At 43.5% G+C, this 15,941-nt stretch overlaps 1 protein-coding gene across 2 annotated transcripts in view; it reads right to left on the bottom strand.

Moving 5' to 3' along the window:
• The window catches only part of prkcbb (protein kinase C, beta b), a 115,789-nt gene that overhangs the window by 37,897 nt on the left and 61,951 nt on the right, over nucleotides 1-15,941 (bottom strand). For both annotated transcript variants that reach the window (XM_029123188.2, XM_013136148.4), the window contains exons 10-12: nucleotides 5,570-5,743; nucleotides 1,700-1,791; nucleotides 1,315-1,377 (exon numbers count right to left, since the gene is read on the bottom strand). In XM_029123188.2, the coding sequence (XP_028979021.1) occupies nucleotides 1,315-1,377; nucleotides 1,700-1,791; nucleotides 5,570-5,743 (329 nt within the window). The remainder of the gene's footprint in view (nucleotides 1-1,314; nucleotides 1,378-1,699; nucleotides 1,792-5,569; nucleotides 5,744-15,941) is intronic.

The following is a 15,941-nucleotide window of genomic DNA, read 5'->3' as shown; positions in this document are numbered from 1 at the left end:
CTTTCGCCTTCAGAACTGCCTTAATTCTACGTGGCATTGATTCAACAAGGTGCTGAAAGCATTCTTTAGAAATGTTGGCCCATATTGATAGGATAGCATCTTGCAGTTGATGGAGATTTGTGGGATGCACATCCAGGGCACGAAGCTCCCGTTCCACCACATCCCAAAGATGCTCTATTGGGTTGAGATCTGGTGACTGTGGGGGCCATTTCAGTACAGTGAACGCATTGTCATGTTCAAGAAACCAATTTGAAATTATTTGAGCTTTGGTGCATTATCCTGCTGGAAGTACCCATCAGAGGATGGGTACATGGTGGTCATAAAGGGATGGACATGGTCAGAAACAATGCTCAGGTAGGCCGTGGCATTTAAACGATGCCCAATTGGCACTAAGGGGCCTAAAGTACGCCAAGAAAACATCCCCCACACCATTACACCACCACCACCAGCCTGCACAGTGGTAACAAGGTATGATGGATCCATGTTCTCATTCTGTTTACGCCAAATTCTTACTCTACCATCTGAATGCCTCAACAGAAATCGAGACTCATCAGACAAGGCAACATTCTTCCAGTCTTCAACTGTCCAATTTTGGTGAGCTTGTGCAAATTGTAGCCTCTTTTTCCTATTTGTAGTGGAGATGAGTGGTACCCGGTGGGGTCTTCTGCTGTTGTAGCCCATCCGCCTCAAGGTTGTGCGTGTTGTGGCTTCACAAATGCTTTGCTGCATACCTCGGTTGTAACGAGTGGTTATTTCAGTCAAAGTTGCTCTTCTATCAGCTTGAATCAGTCGGCCCATTCTCCTCTGACCTCTAGCATCAACAAGGCATTTTCGCCCACAGGACTGCCACATACTGGATATTTTTCCCTTTTCACACCATTCTTTGTAAATCCTAGAAATGGTTGTGCGTGAAAATCCAAGTAACTGAGCAGATTGTGAAATACTCAGACCGGCTCGTCTGGCACCAACAACCATGCCATGCTCAAAATTGCTTAAATCACTTTTCGTTCCCATTCTGACATTCAGTTTGGAGTTCAGGACCACACCCCTAAATGCATTGAAGCAACTGCCATGTGATTGGTTGATTAGATAATTGCATCAATGAGAAATTTAACAGGTGTTCCTAATAATCCTTTAGGTGAGTGTATGTTTTCTTATTGTATTTTCTATTATTATGATCTATTCATTTGCTTTGATGTTTTAATTTGAGTATTTGTTTTTATGTTATTGTACTTTCATATATTTTTCTTTGTAAAGCACATTGAATTGCTTCGATGTATGAATGATGCTATATAAATAAACTTGCTTGCTAACCTGTAGATAATTCCTTTCAGATGAAGGAAGAACAATCCAGTTGCAATCTCAGCTGCATAGAACCTACAGAAAAAGAGAAAAAAGGGGGTTAGACAAGAAATAGGAGAGGCAGAGTAGTAGAAAGTGCGATGAGATGGACTGAGAAAGAGAATGATAGTCCCAAATGACAAGATGACCAGGATGTACAAAAAAGTATCCAATCAGAAAACAACCCCTAAAACACATAAGGCCCAAAGGACTGGTGAAAACCTGAGAAGTTTCAGGTTAAAACAGTGTGAAGAAACCTCTACATTGGCAACCAGTGTCTTGAGGATTGTGTGTGCGTGGGTACGTGTGTGTGGGTGCGTGCAAGCGTGTGTGTGCACGTGTGTGTGTGTGTACTCACACAGCGTGTGGCTCCTTGAACTTGCCAACCTGTTGGATCTGATACATGAGGTCTCCTCCATTGATATACTCCATTACAAAATACAACCGGTCCTAGATGCAGACAAAGACACAGAAATAGAGAGAGAGAGATGAACAAATGTAATGATAGAATACTATGAACTCTTCACCATCATCCCCAGCTCAGGCATCTGCCAATATAAAACCCCAAACAGAATGACAGGCAGTTATTAGGGTAATCTGACCCTAATAACTACAGAGTAATCTGGCCCTAATAAGTACTGGGAATCTGACCCTAATAACTACCGAGTAATCTGACCCTAATATCTACAGAGTAATCTGACCCTAATAACTACCAGTTAATCTGACCCTAATAACTACAGGGTAATCTGACCCTAATAACTACCAGGGAATCTGACCCAAAAAATTACCAGGTATCTGACCCTAATAACTACCGGGTAATCTGACCCTTATAACTACCGGAGAGTTGTGTGAGCAGCAACCCTGGAAAAATTCCTTGCTGTATCATCAACAGCAGACCCCAACTGTCCCTAAGGGAAAATAATATACTGAGCAAATGTTAAATTGGCTTCTTACCAAAATGGCATAAAACAGGCCATGTATAAACCCTGCACACCTTCACTGACAAACAAAACAAAAGTAAGGTCTTCTCATGCTTTGTTGAGTTCAAAAAACTTTTGAATGAATTCTGGTATGACAAGCTTGTGTACAATGGAAACAGTGTTGAGGGAAAACACAATATAACATCATTGTGCAGAAACAATGTGTCCAGATAAAATTGGCAAGAAGAATACAGATTTATTTCTTCAGGGTTGTGGGCTGAGAAAAGGATGCTGCTTGAGCTTCTTTTCAACTTTCAGATAAATGAACCACACAGCCTCACCCTACTGAACTTGGAAATCTAGTATTTACATCTGGTTCCTCCAAGCAGGCCTACACCTAAATCTTCTAACACATCTGTCAGACCCTGGCTTAGAACGATCATCTCAGAAAAGCAAAAAAAGTTTTTATCTGTGACAGACAACATCAAAAAAAATATACAGTATCTCACGAAAGTGAGTACACCCCTCACACATGAGCAAATATTTGATTATATCTTTTCATGTGACAACACTGAAGAAACAACACTTTGCTACAATGTAAAGTAGTGAGTGTACAGCTTGTATAACAGTGAACATTTGCTGTCCCCTCAAAATAACACTACACACAGCCATCAATGTCTAAACCGCTGGCAATAAAAGTGAGTACACCCCTAAGTGAAAATGTCCAAATTGGGCCAGAAGTGTCAATATTTTAGGAGATTGTCCGGAGAATCGGAGCAGCGGGGGCGGTATTGCATTCGCTTTACGGCACCGCTGTGACGAAAAGAGAGCTGAGCTGGAAGGCAAAGTTCTCGATATACCGGTCAATTTTCGTTCCTACCCTCACCTATGGTCATGAAGGCTGGGTCATGACTGAAAGAACTAGATTGCGAGTACAAGCGGATGAAATGGGTTTTCTCAGAAGGGTGGCTGGCTTCTCCCTTAAGGATAGGGTGAGAAGCTCAGCCATCCGTGAGGAACTCGGAGTAGAGCCGCTGCTCCTTTGCATCGAAAGGAGCCAGTTGAGGTGGTTCGGGCATCTGGTAAGGATGCCCCCAGGACATCTCCCTAGGGAGGTGTTCCAGGCACGTCCAGCTGGGAGGAGACCTCGGGGTAGGTCCAGGACTAGGTGGAGAGATTATATTTAGACACTGGCCTGGGAACGCCTCGGGATCCCCCAGTGAGAGCTGGCAAATGTGGCTCGGGAAAGGGAAGTACGGGGTCCACTGCTGGAGCTGCTGCAGCGGATGAAGATGAGATGTGTAAATATTTTGTGTGGCCACCATTATTTTCCAGCACTGCCTTAACCCTCTTGGGCACGGAGTTCACCAGAGATTCACAGGTTGCCACTGGAGTTCTCTTCCACTCCTCCATGACGACATCAGTGGAGCTGGTGGATGTTAGAGACCTTGCGCTCCTCCACCTTCGATTTGAGGATGCCCCACAGATGCTCAATAGGGTTTAGGTCTGGAGACATGCTTGGCCAGTCCATCACCTTTACCCTCAGCTTCTTTAGCAAGACAGTGGTCGTCTTGGAGGTGTGTTTGGGGTCGTTATCATGTTGGAATACTGCCCTGCTGCCCAGTCTCTGAAGGGAGGGGATCATGCTCTGCTTCAGTAAGTCACAGTACATGTTGGCATTCATGGTTCCCTCAATGAACTGTAGCTCCCCAGTGCCGGCAGCACTCATGCAGCCCCAGACCATGACACTTCCACAACCATGCTTAACTGTAGGCAAGACACACTTGTCTTTTTACTCCTCACATGGTTGCCGCCACACATGCTTGACACCATCTGAACCAAATAAGTTAATCTTGGTCTCATCAGACTACAGGACATGGTTCCAGTAATCCATGTCCTTAGTCTGCTTGTCTTCAGGAAACTGTTTGTGGGCTTTCTTGTGTATCATCTTTAGAAGAGGCTTCCTTCTGGGACGACAGCCATGCAGACCAATTTGATTCAGTGTGTGGCATATGGTCCGAGCACTGACAGGCTGCCCCCCCACCCCTTCAACCTCTGCAGCAATGCTGGCAGCACTCATACATCTATTTCCCAAAGACAATCTCTGGATATGACGCTGAGCACATGCACTCAACTTCTTTGGTCGACCAGGGCGAGGTCTGTTCTGAGTGGAACCTGTCCTGTTAAACTGCTGTATGGTCTTGGCCACCTTGCTGCAGCACAGTTTCAGAGTCTTGGCAATCTTCTTATAGCCTAGGCCATCTTTATGTAGAGCAACAGTTATTTTTTTCAGATCCTCAGAGAGTTTTTTGCCATTAGGTGCTATGTTGAACTTGCCGTGACCAGTAAGAGGGAGTGGGAGAGCGATGACACCAAATTTAACACAACTGCTCCCCTTTCACACCTGAGACCTTGTAACACTAATGAGTCACATGACACAGGGGAGGGAAAATGGCTAATTGGTCCCAATTTGGACATTTTCACTTAGGGGTGTACTCACTTTTGTTGCCAGCAGTTTAGACATTAATGGCTGTGTGTTGAGTTATTTTGAGGGGACAGTAAATGTACACTGTTATACAAGCTTTACACTCACTCCTTTACATTGTGGCAAAGTGTCATTTCTTCAGTGTTGTCACATGAAAAGACATAATCACATATTTAAAAAAATTGTACTCACTTTTGTGAGATACTGCACAAGCCTTTCCAGCGTGTATGTAAAACCTTTCCGTTAATGATTTCCAAAAAGCATTCCTTTATTAATGCAGAAATGCCAAAGGTAACCTCAAAGACAAGGAAAAGACACAGGGTTTGACAGGGACACAGAAAGATGGAGACTGAATGATAGAGACTAAAAGATGGAAGATGGAGACATAGAAAGATGGAGACTGAAAAATGTATGTTACTTAGAAAATGCTCTTTCTTCACAAAAAAGTCTGCCACCGTGATTCCATATAGAAAATGTAGACATTTTTAATGAACATAAATGCAGTTCCCCATGTTTTCCCACATTCAACCTTGGACTCCCTTAAGACACAAAGAACAACACAAACATCAACAAACACCACAATTAGCTTTAATCTTATTGCAAGTGCGTGTGTGTGCGCGTATGTGTGCGTGTGTGCACGTGTGTGCGTGCGTGTGTGTGCGTGCATGTGTGTGCACGTGTGTGCACGTGTGTGTGTTCGTGCATGTGTGTGTGTGTATGCGTGCGTGTGTGTGCATGTGTGTGTGTGGGTGCACATGTGTGTGTGTGTGTGTGTGTGTGTGTGTGTGTGTGCGTGCGTGTGTGCGTGTGTGTGCGTGCGTACCATGGTCTGGAAGCAGGAGTGTAGCTGAGTGAGGAAGGGAGGTTTCCCTTGGAGGGCCAGGACCCTCTTCTCCACCATGGTGCACTCCACATCATCGTCCTGGATCACCACGTCCTTCTTCAGGATCTTAATGGCATACAGCTCATCTCTGCCCTTATATTCTGCTAACATCACCTAAAGAGGGGAATGAGGGTTAGAGGGTTGGATCCAGAGAGAGGGAGAGAGACAAAGGAGGAGAGAAAAGGAGGGAGGGGAGGGAGAGACAAAGGAGGAGAGAAAGGGAAGGAGGGGGGAGTGGGATAAAGGGAGGGGAGGGAGAGGGAGGGAGGGGGAGAGGAATGAAGGGAAGGAGAGGGAGGGGGAGAGATAGGGAGGGGGAGAGGGAGGGGGAGAGGGAGAGGGAGGGAGGGGGAGGGAGGGATGGAGAGGGATGAATACAGGGAGAGAGGGGGGAGAGGGAAGGAGGGGGAGAGGAACAGGGAGCAGAAAGGAGGGGGGAGGGATGGAGAGTGAGGGAGGGATGGAGAGGGAGGAAAAGACTGGCAGCAGTCAAGCAATTCAGAAAAATACTCTTTAAATCTGGGAAAACATCTGTTCACAATCGCGCCTCTAGGAGACACAGAAACACAGAGGGCTGGCAGAGTCACTCATCAGCATGATGTTCTGTTGCTGTGACGACGTGATGGACCAACCAAAGAACATATCCTGGCTACAACATCTCAGCCACCAAACAGAGAGTTGTGTGTGAGTAACTATGCTGAAATGATTTTCTCTAAGGTATACAAACTCCAGAAGACACTAAAGAAAATATTTTAATTTCAGTGCTTTTGTGTGTGTGTGTGTGTGTGTGTGTGTGAGAGAGTCTGTTGTGTGTCTGCATGGTGACAGTGTGACTAGGCATATACAATAACACTAAAACTTGATCTTCAGAGAGGACACCATCTGCTCCTACATCTACTATCTCTACAGATGGACAAGTAAAACATTTCTATATCGTCCACATTCATGAAAACCAAATATATTGAGTTTGTTGGTCTTAATTTCTATTGATTTCTATCAAAATGTTGTAAACTTGTAAGTAGTGTGTCACAAATATATATATCGGCATTTTTATCATAGGTACACTTCAACTGTGAGAGACGGAATCTAAAACAAAAATCCAGAAAATCACATTGTATGATTTTTTTAATAATTAATTAGCATTTTATTGCATGACATAAGTATTTGATCACCTACCAACCAGTAAGAATTCCGGCTCTCACAGACCTGTTAGTTTTTCATTAAGAAGCCCTCCTGTTCTCCACTCATTACCTGTATTAACTGCACCTGATTGAACTTGTTACCTGTATAAAAGACACCTGTCCACACACTCAATCAAACAGACTCCAACCTCTCCACAATGGCCAAGACCAGAGAGCTGTGAAAGGACATCAGGGATAAAATTGTAGACCTGCACAAGGCTGGGATGGGCTACAGGACAATAGGCAAGCAGCTTGGTGAGAAGGCAACAACTGTTGGCGCAATTATTAGAAAATGGAAGAAGTTCAAGATGACGGTCAATCTCGCTCGGTCTGGGGCTCCATGCAAGATTTCACCTCATGGGGCATCAATGATCATGAGGAAGGTGAGGGATCAGCCCAGAACTACACGGCAGGACCTGGTCAATGACCTGAAGAGAGCTTGGACCACAGTCTCAAAGAAAACCATTAGTAACACACCACGCAATCATGGATTAAAATCCTGCAGCGCACGCAAGGTCCCCCTGCTCAAGCCAGCACCTGTCCAGGCCCGTCTGAAGTTTGCCAATGACCATCTGGATGATCCAGAGGAGGAATGGGAGAATGTGGTCTGATTAGACAAAAATAGAGCTTTTTGGTCTAAACTCCACTCGCCGTGTTTGGAGGAAGAAGAAGGATGAGTACAACCCCAAGAACACCATCCCAACCGTGAAGCATGGAGGTGGAAACATCATTCTTTGGGGATGCTTTTCTGCAGGGGCCAGGATGACTGCACCGTATTGAGGGGAGGATGGATGTGGCCATGTATCGCGAGATCTTGGCCAACAACCTCCTTCCCTCAGTAAGACCATTGAAGATGGGTCGTGGCTGAATCTTCCAGTATGACAACGACCCGAAACACCCAGCCAGGGCAAATAAGGAGTGGCTCCGTAAGAAGCATCTCAAGGTCCTAGCCAGTCTCCAGACCTGAACCCAATAGAAAATCTTTGGAGGGAGCTGAAAGTTCGTATTGCCCCTGTGTGGAGGAGTGGGCCAAAATCCCTGCTGCAGTGTGTGCAAACCTGGTCAAGAACTACAGGAAACGTATGATCTCTTTAATTGCAAACAAAGGTTTCTGTACCAAATATTAAGTTCTGCTTTTCTGATGTATCAAATACTTATGTCATGCAATAAAATGCAAATTATTTACTTAAAAATCATACAATGTGATTTTCTGGATTTTTGTTTTAGATTCCATCACTCACAGATGAAGAGTACCTATGATAAAAATTACTGACTTCTACATGCTTTGTAAGTGGGAAAACCTGCAAAATCGGCAGTGTATCAAATACTTGTTTTTATTTGACAGTTGCATTATATATTTGTGACCCACTATATATATATATATATATATATATATATATATATATATTTGTGATTTGACAACATTTTGATGGAAATCTACCTCCATACAACCATTCCATAACATTGCCATAACTATTAAAATAATGCAGGATGACCACTCTGTACCCATAACATAACCATCAAGATTCAATTATCTATTGATTACATGAACATTTCATAAGCTCTGGTCACTTTCTATGTACATTTAATGTACATTAGCACATTTTAAAGTATCCATTTATAGGCACTACACTTATGTTCATTACATTTTAAATATCTGTTCATCCTGTCCATATTCCCATGTCTACATTCTCTGGAATGTCTCTGCTTGTCTCTATTGTTATGTAGATTTTGTATTTTTACTTCATATATTTCTTAATGCCTACTGTGGAGATGTCGTCTGCCATGATACAAGAATTTCAGAATGACGCTATCTTAATCGGTACATTTGATGAATAAAATACTTTGACTGACTTTGATACCATGACAGTTCCACAATCCTTAAATAACCATTAAGAAGCCAAGCCAGAACTGCATTGGGTTGAAAATGCATAACCGTCTAAAAAAGTGGCTTCATGCATATCATATGTGGCGTGAATGCGCGATTGCCCACATCAGCATCGCACCAACGCCCCCAAGGGAAAATGCCGGCAGGTGCCCGGAACATTCCTGGGGCATCTAGCTGGGACAGTCCCTCCCCTAAACATCTGCCTCCCATCAGGGTGGCTACATATTAAGGCCCTGGAGGATCAGCTCTGGGCCCAGGCAAGGAGAAGAAGCAGAAGAAGTCAAAGCTGCAAAGAGAGAAGAGCAACCCTGAGGCTAGCTGCCCTCGTTGCCCCAGTGACGAGGCAGCCAAAAGACCAGAAAGACGGAGGGAAAGAGGGGCGCATCGTCCGCCAGCACCCACACCTCCAGAGGGGTTTGCATTTTGGTTTACATCATTTCTCCACTTCCTTTCTGTAATTAAAATGCCCTCCAGTGCCTTGAACACTTGTGTGTCTGTTCCCTGGGTCTCTCCCCGTCCTGCAGACAAAGACATTACAGCATTACGTCGCGGGTGTGGGGTGTGGTGTTATGTATGAAGTTGAAGCTCTGGCAACCTCAGGAATGTGAGATGTTACATTGACCATTGGCATTGGGGTTCTTTGGGGTTCTTGTGGAAATGTGATCCCTGTTGGGTAGACACGACCTTCAATGCCTATAACCGCTAGCAACCATCTTTACAATGAGATTTCCCAAGAGGGAAAACTTACTGCAATACTTTCAATAAAGTAGAATTCACTCCCTTGATTTTCGAAGGGTATGTGATTAATGAAAGAGACCACTATATGAAAGAGTGTATTTCCTACGGTGTTATGTATGTAGTTGTATGGTGTTATGTATGTAGCTGTATGGTGTTATGTATGTAGTTGAATGGTGTTATGTATGTAGTTGAATGGTGTTATGTATGTAGTTGTATGGTGTTATGTATGTAGTTGAATGGTGTTATTTATGAAGGGGCATGGTGTTATGTATGCAGTTGTATGGTGTCATCTATATAGTTGTATGGTGTCATCTATGTAGTTGTATGGTGTTATGTATGTAGTTGTATGGTGTTATGTATGTAGTTGTATGGTGTTATGTATGTAGTTGTATGGTGTTATGTATGAAGGGGCATGGTGTTATGTATGTAGTTGTATGGTGTTATGTATGTCGTTGTATGGTGTTATGTATGTAGTTGTATGGTGTTATGTATGTAGTTGTATGGTGTTATGTATGTAGTTGTATGGTGTTATGTATGTCGTTGTATGGTGTTATGTATGTAGTTGTATGGTGTTATGTATATTGTATGAAGGGGTGTGGTCTAACTAACTGCAGTAATGATCAGTGCAGAGGTTCCATACAGCTTAAATCTACGTTGCCATGGGAACAGCTGGCAGCAGGAACTGAAGAGAACAATGGTGCCTTCTATTCTGTACCTTTTTCTCATCCCTCTATCTTCCTCCATCCCTCTATCTCTCCTCATCCCTCTGTCTCTCCCCATCATGCTCTCTCTTCATTCCCATCTCTCCCTCCTTGCCTCTCTCTCTCCTTCCCTCTCCATGCCTCTCTCTCCCTGATTCGCTCCACCACCACTTTCCATCCCTCCCCCTCCTCCCCTCTCATCCCACTCTGTCTTTAATCCATCTTTCCCTTCATCCTCTCTCCATCCCTCTCTCTCTCTCTCTCTCCCCCACCTCTCTCTCCATTCCTCTTCCTCTCTTTGCCTCTCTCCATCCCTCCCTCTCTCTCTCCCCCACCTCTCTCTCCATCCCTCCCTCTCTCTCTCTCCCCCACCTCTCTCTCCATCCCTCTTCCTCCCTCTCTCTCCCCCACCTCTCTCTCCATCCCTCTTCCCCTCTCTCTCTCCCCCACCTCTCTCTCCATCCCTCTTCCTCTCTCTCTCTCCCCCACCTCTCTCTCCATCCCTCCCTCTCTCTCTCCCCCACCTCTCTCTCCATCCCTCTTCCTCTCTCTCTCTCCCCCACCTCTCTCTCCATCCCTCTTCCTCTCTCTCTCTCCCCCACCTCTCTCTCCATCCCTCTTCATCTCTCTCTCTCTCCCACCTCTCTCTCCATCCCTCTTCCTCTCTCTCTCTCCCCCACCACTCTCTCCATCCCTCTTCATCTCTCTCTCTCCCCCACCTCTCTCTCCATCCCTCTTCCTCTCTCTCTCTCCCCCACCTCTCTCTCCATCCCTATTCATCTCTCTCTCTCCCCCACCTCTCTCTCCATCCCTCTTCCTCTCTCTCTCTATCCCTCTCTCTGTTTTGGTACCAGTAATGTGGTGTTCTTGTCAGTGGGGAGATTATTACCTGATGGCAGAATAAATAAAGAGGAGAAGCAGGAGGAAATGGAGGAGGCAATGAGAGGAGAGGAGGAGACGCAGGAGGGAAAAAAAACAATTACAGCATTTTGCAATTACTCACCGGTCAGAAAGCGGTTCTGCACCAATACCCGATAGAGAATGTTGTTCCTAATAAAAAAATGGAACTACCTGTTCCAAAAGAAAGCGCTAACTCAGAGTTCAACATTTCTCTTAGCCTTCCTAAAGTTAGCTCAGGGTTCCTGGTAGCTAGCTACAGACGTGGTCTGTAGCAAAGTCTTCTATCACCTCTTTGTGGTTTTCGTAGTGCATGCTGTAGTAGACAAGGGAGGAATTGACCGTTTGTAGTCCTGGTCTCTAGCTGACATTTTTTGCTCACTGGTTATGGTGTTCTTTTGATATACACTCACCTAAAGGATTATTAGGAACACCATACTAATACTGTGTTTGACCCCCTTTCGCCTTCAGAACTGCCTTAATTCTACGTGGCATTGATTCAACAAGGTGCTGAAAGCATTCTTTATAAATGTTGGCCCATATTGATAGGATAGTATCTTGCAGTTGATGGAGATTTGTGGGATGCACATCCAGGGCACGAAGCTCCCGATCCACCACATCCCAAAGATGCTCTATTGGGTTGAGATCTGGTGACTGTGGGGGCCATTTCAGTACAGTGAACTCATTGTCATGTTCAAGAAACCAATTTGAAATGATTCGAGCTTTGTGACATGGTGCATTATCCTGCTGGAAGTACCCATCAGAGGATGGGTACATGGTGGTCATAAAGGGATGGACTTAGTCAGAAACAATGCTCAGGTAGGCCGTGGCATTTAAAGGATGCCCAATTGGCACTAAGGGGCCTAAAGTGTGCCAAGAAAACATCCCCCACATCATTACACCACCACCACCAGCCTGCACAGTGGTAACAAGGCATGATGGATCCATGCTCTCATTCTGTTTACGCCAAATTCTGACTCTACCATCTGAATGTCTCAACAGAAATCCAGACTCATCAGACAAGGCAACATTCTTCCAGTCTTCAACTGTCCAATTTTGGTGAGCTTGTGCAAATTGTAGCCTCTTTTTCCTATTTGTAGTGGAGATGAGTGGTACCCGGTGGGGTCTTCTGCTGTTGTAGCCCATCCGCTTCAAGCTTGTGCGTGTTGTGGCTTCACAAATGCTTTGCTGCATACCTCGGTTGTAACGAGTGGTTATTTCAGTCAAAGTGGCTCTTCCATCAGCTTGAATCAGTCGGCCCATTCTCCTCTGACCTCTAGCATCAACAAGGCATTTTCTCCCACAGGACTGCCGCATACTGGATGTTTTTCCCTTTTCACACCTTTCTTTGTAAACCCTAGAAATGGTTGCGCGTGAAAATCCCAGTAACTGAGCAGATTGTGAAATAATCAGACACGCCTGTCTGGCACCAACAACCATGCCACGCTCAAAATTGCTTCTTTCCCATTCTGACATTCAGTTTGGAGTTCAGGAGATTGTCTTGACCAGGACCACACCCTTAAATGCATTGAAGCAACTGCCATGTGGTTGGTTGATTAGTTAATTGCATTAATGAGAAATTGAACAGGTGTTCCTAATAATCCTTTAGGTGAGTGTATCTCTTAATTTTTTCCGGAGCTGTATATCATGCAGGTAAAATGCACATTCACAAAATAAGCCAGGGAGAAAGATGGCCTCGCAGAAGGTGATTGGCTGGAACGGGATTGCTGGAACAGAACTGTCTGGGAAGTAGCAGCATGCCCCAAAAATAATAAATAATAAATGTATTTATTTTTTACTGAAGAAATCCTACCTAGTGCAGCTTTAACAAAGTTGGGTTGTAGTGATGTGCAGTCCGTGAATGATTATTTCGTTTTGAATTAATCTTTTTAGTGACTTGGGACTCACAAGTTCTTTTTCTAGTGAATCATTCAATTGATTAATTCGAACATTTGACAGCGGATATCTACAAAATGATCAGTTGCTTGATACCCGGTCCTCCAACTCAGTTCTCTGATCAACTTCTATGTGCATTCGGAGAGAAAAATAGATCAAGGCAGGAACATCATGAAGACATGTTTATAACTGATAATTGAACGCAGACCATAATAATTAATATAGTTAGTTGATTACTGATGCCATGAAAAACACAGATGAAAACAAGCACAGAGCTTGTATCTAAGTAAAAAAGACTTGTGAAAGACTGACTTGTTCAGTTTTATCGTTCAATTGAACGGTTGTTTTGTTATAACTATAATTGGACATATGGTAGGCATTACTGACTCAAATGAACGAAATGACTAAAAAGATTCAAACTTTTTACTGAACGACTTGACAAGATCCAAGTCAGCAGAAAGAGTCAAACTTCCCATTACTATGGGGTTGGAGCTGGTGTTAGGGTATCACTCTGATTGGCTATAAGTGTTAGGGTATCACTCTGATTGGCTATAGGTGTTAGGGTATCACTCTGATTGGCTATAGGTGTTAGGGTATCACTCTGATTGGCTGTAGGTAGGATACATTTTTTTATATATATTTTTTTAATCATAACACTGTATACAAAAAAACTGCAAAAAAAAACATGAATCGCTTCATCAATACAATTCTTCTGTTTAATAACTGTGTAACTTTTCTCGATTGTACTAGATAATAACAGTAACTGTTTATTAATTATATATAATTATATTTAAGCTAACCAAATGGGCCACCCTAGGCCTGTCGGCGTCACTGGTGTTATGTGTGTATATTGTGTGAGTGTGTAATGCGTGGATGTATTATGTGAGTGTATTATGTGTATTTATTTTGTGTGTGTATTGTGTGTGAGTGTGTGTGTATTATGTGTGTGTATTATGATTCTAATGAACCAGGGCCGGACAATATAATTTATTTTTTAATTGAAATTATTTATATACAGGATCAATGTTTTACCCTAAAGCAGTTAGCATCAGAACTCATGTCCACTGTGAAATGTAATGAATTTGTGTGTTTCTGAATAAATTTAAAGTATTAGACGGACAATCAGAACTACACAGTCTAACAAGGACTCTGTACCGTCACCACGACCACCAAGACATAACTTGGTTATTATGTCGCATTTTAATACAGTTGATCAAAAATCCCTAGAAACAGTTCGACATCTTAAAGCTTCCACATGTTGTCTCGACACACTGCAATCAGACTTTTTTTAAACTATTTTTAACTCTATAACAATGGTTAATAAATAGTTAATAGCTCTCTGCAATCAGGCATTTTCCCAACGTCTCTAAAAACAGCTGCCATTGAGCCCCTAAAAAAAGAGAACACTGGATGCATCTATAGGTGCTGGTCATAAAATTAGAATATCATCAAAAAGTTGATTAATTTCAGTAATTCCAATCAAAAAGTGAAACTTGTATAATGTATACATTCATTCCACACAGACTGATATATTTCAAGTGTGTTTTTCTTTTAATTTTGATGATTATAACTGACAACTAATGAAAACCCCAAATTCAGTATCTCAGAAAATTTGAATATTACTTAAGACCAATACAAATTTTTTTTTTTTTGAAATGTTGGCCAACAGAAAAGTATGAACATGAAAAGTATGAGCATGTACAGCACTCAATACTTAGTTGGGGCTCCTTTTGCCTGAATTACGGCAGCAATGCGGTGTGGCATGGAGTCGATCAGTCTGTGGCACTGCTCAGGTGTCCAGGTTGCTCTGATAGTGGCATTCAGCTCTTCTGCATTGTTGGGTCTCGCATCTTCCTCCTCACAATACCCCATAGATTTTCTATAGGGTTAAGGTCGGGTGAGTTTGCTGGCCAATTAAGAACAGGGATACCATGGTCCTTAAACCAGGTACTGGTAGCTTTGGCACTGTGTGCAGGTGCCAAGTCCTGTTGGAAAATGAAATCTGCATTTCCATAAAGTAGGTCAGCAGCAGGAAGCATGAAGTGCTCTAAAACTTCCTGGTAGATGGCTGTGTTGACCTTGGACCTCAGAAAACACAGTGGACCAACACCAGCAGATGACATGGCACCCCAAACCATCCCTGACTTTAGAAACTTTACACTGGACTTCAAGCAATGTGGATTCTGTGCCTCTCCTCTCTCCCTCTAGACTCTGGGACCTTGATTTCCAAAGGAAATGCAAAAATTACTTTCATCAGAGAACATAACTCAGCAGCAGTCCAGTCCTTTTTGTATTTAGCCCAGGCGAGATGCTTCTGACGCTGTGTCTTGTTCAGGAGTAGCTTGACACAAGGAATGCGATAGCTGAAACCCATGTCTTGCATACGTCTGTGCGTGGTGGTTCTTGAAGAACTGACTCCAGCTGAAGTCCACTCTTTGTGAATCTCCCCCACATTTTTGAATGGGTTTTGTTTCACAATCCTCTCCAGGGTGCGGTTATCCCTATTGCTTGTACACTTTTTTCTACCACATCTTTTCCTTCCCTTCGCCTCTCTATTAATGTGCTTGGACACAGAGCTCTGTGAACAGCCAGCCTCTTTAGCTATGACCTTTTGTGTCTTGCCCTCCTTGTGCAAGGTGTCAATGGTCGTCTTTTGGACAGCTGTCAAGTCAGCAGTCTTCCCCATGATTGTGTAGCCAACAGAACTAGACTGAGTGACCATTTAAAGGCCTTTGCAGGTGTTTTGGGTGAATTAGCTGATTAGAGTGTGGCACCAGGTGTCTTCAATTGTCATGGTGCGGTGAGCAGCAGCGCCACCGTGCAATATATTCTCAAGTTCCCATATCACACGAACACATCCCGGACTGTCACATGTCTCCAATCTTTCACACCAGGTCTCAATTTGTATCGTTTGTATGTGTTTAAATGTTTCCCCTCTGCTCCCCACATTGTGGATCATTGTTGCTGTTATGTCTATTCGTATGCCGGTGAGTGTTGTTTGATGTACTGTT

This window comes from Esox lucius, chromosome 11, assembly GCF_011004845.1.
Source record: "Esox lucius isolate fEsoLuc1 chromosome 11, fEsoLuc1.pri, whole genome shotgun sequence".
Classification (NCBI taxonomy): domain Eukaryota; kingdom Metazoa; phylum Chordata; class Actinopteri; order Esociformes; family Esocidae; genus Esox; species Esox lucius.
This window is presented reverse-complemented; position numbering and strand designations above follow the sequence as displayed.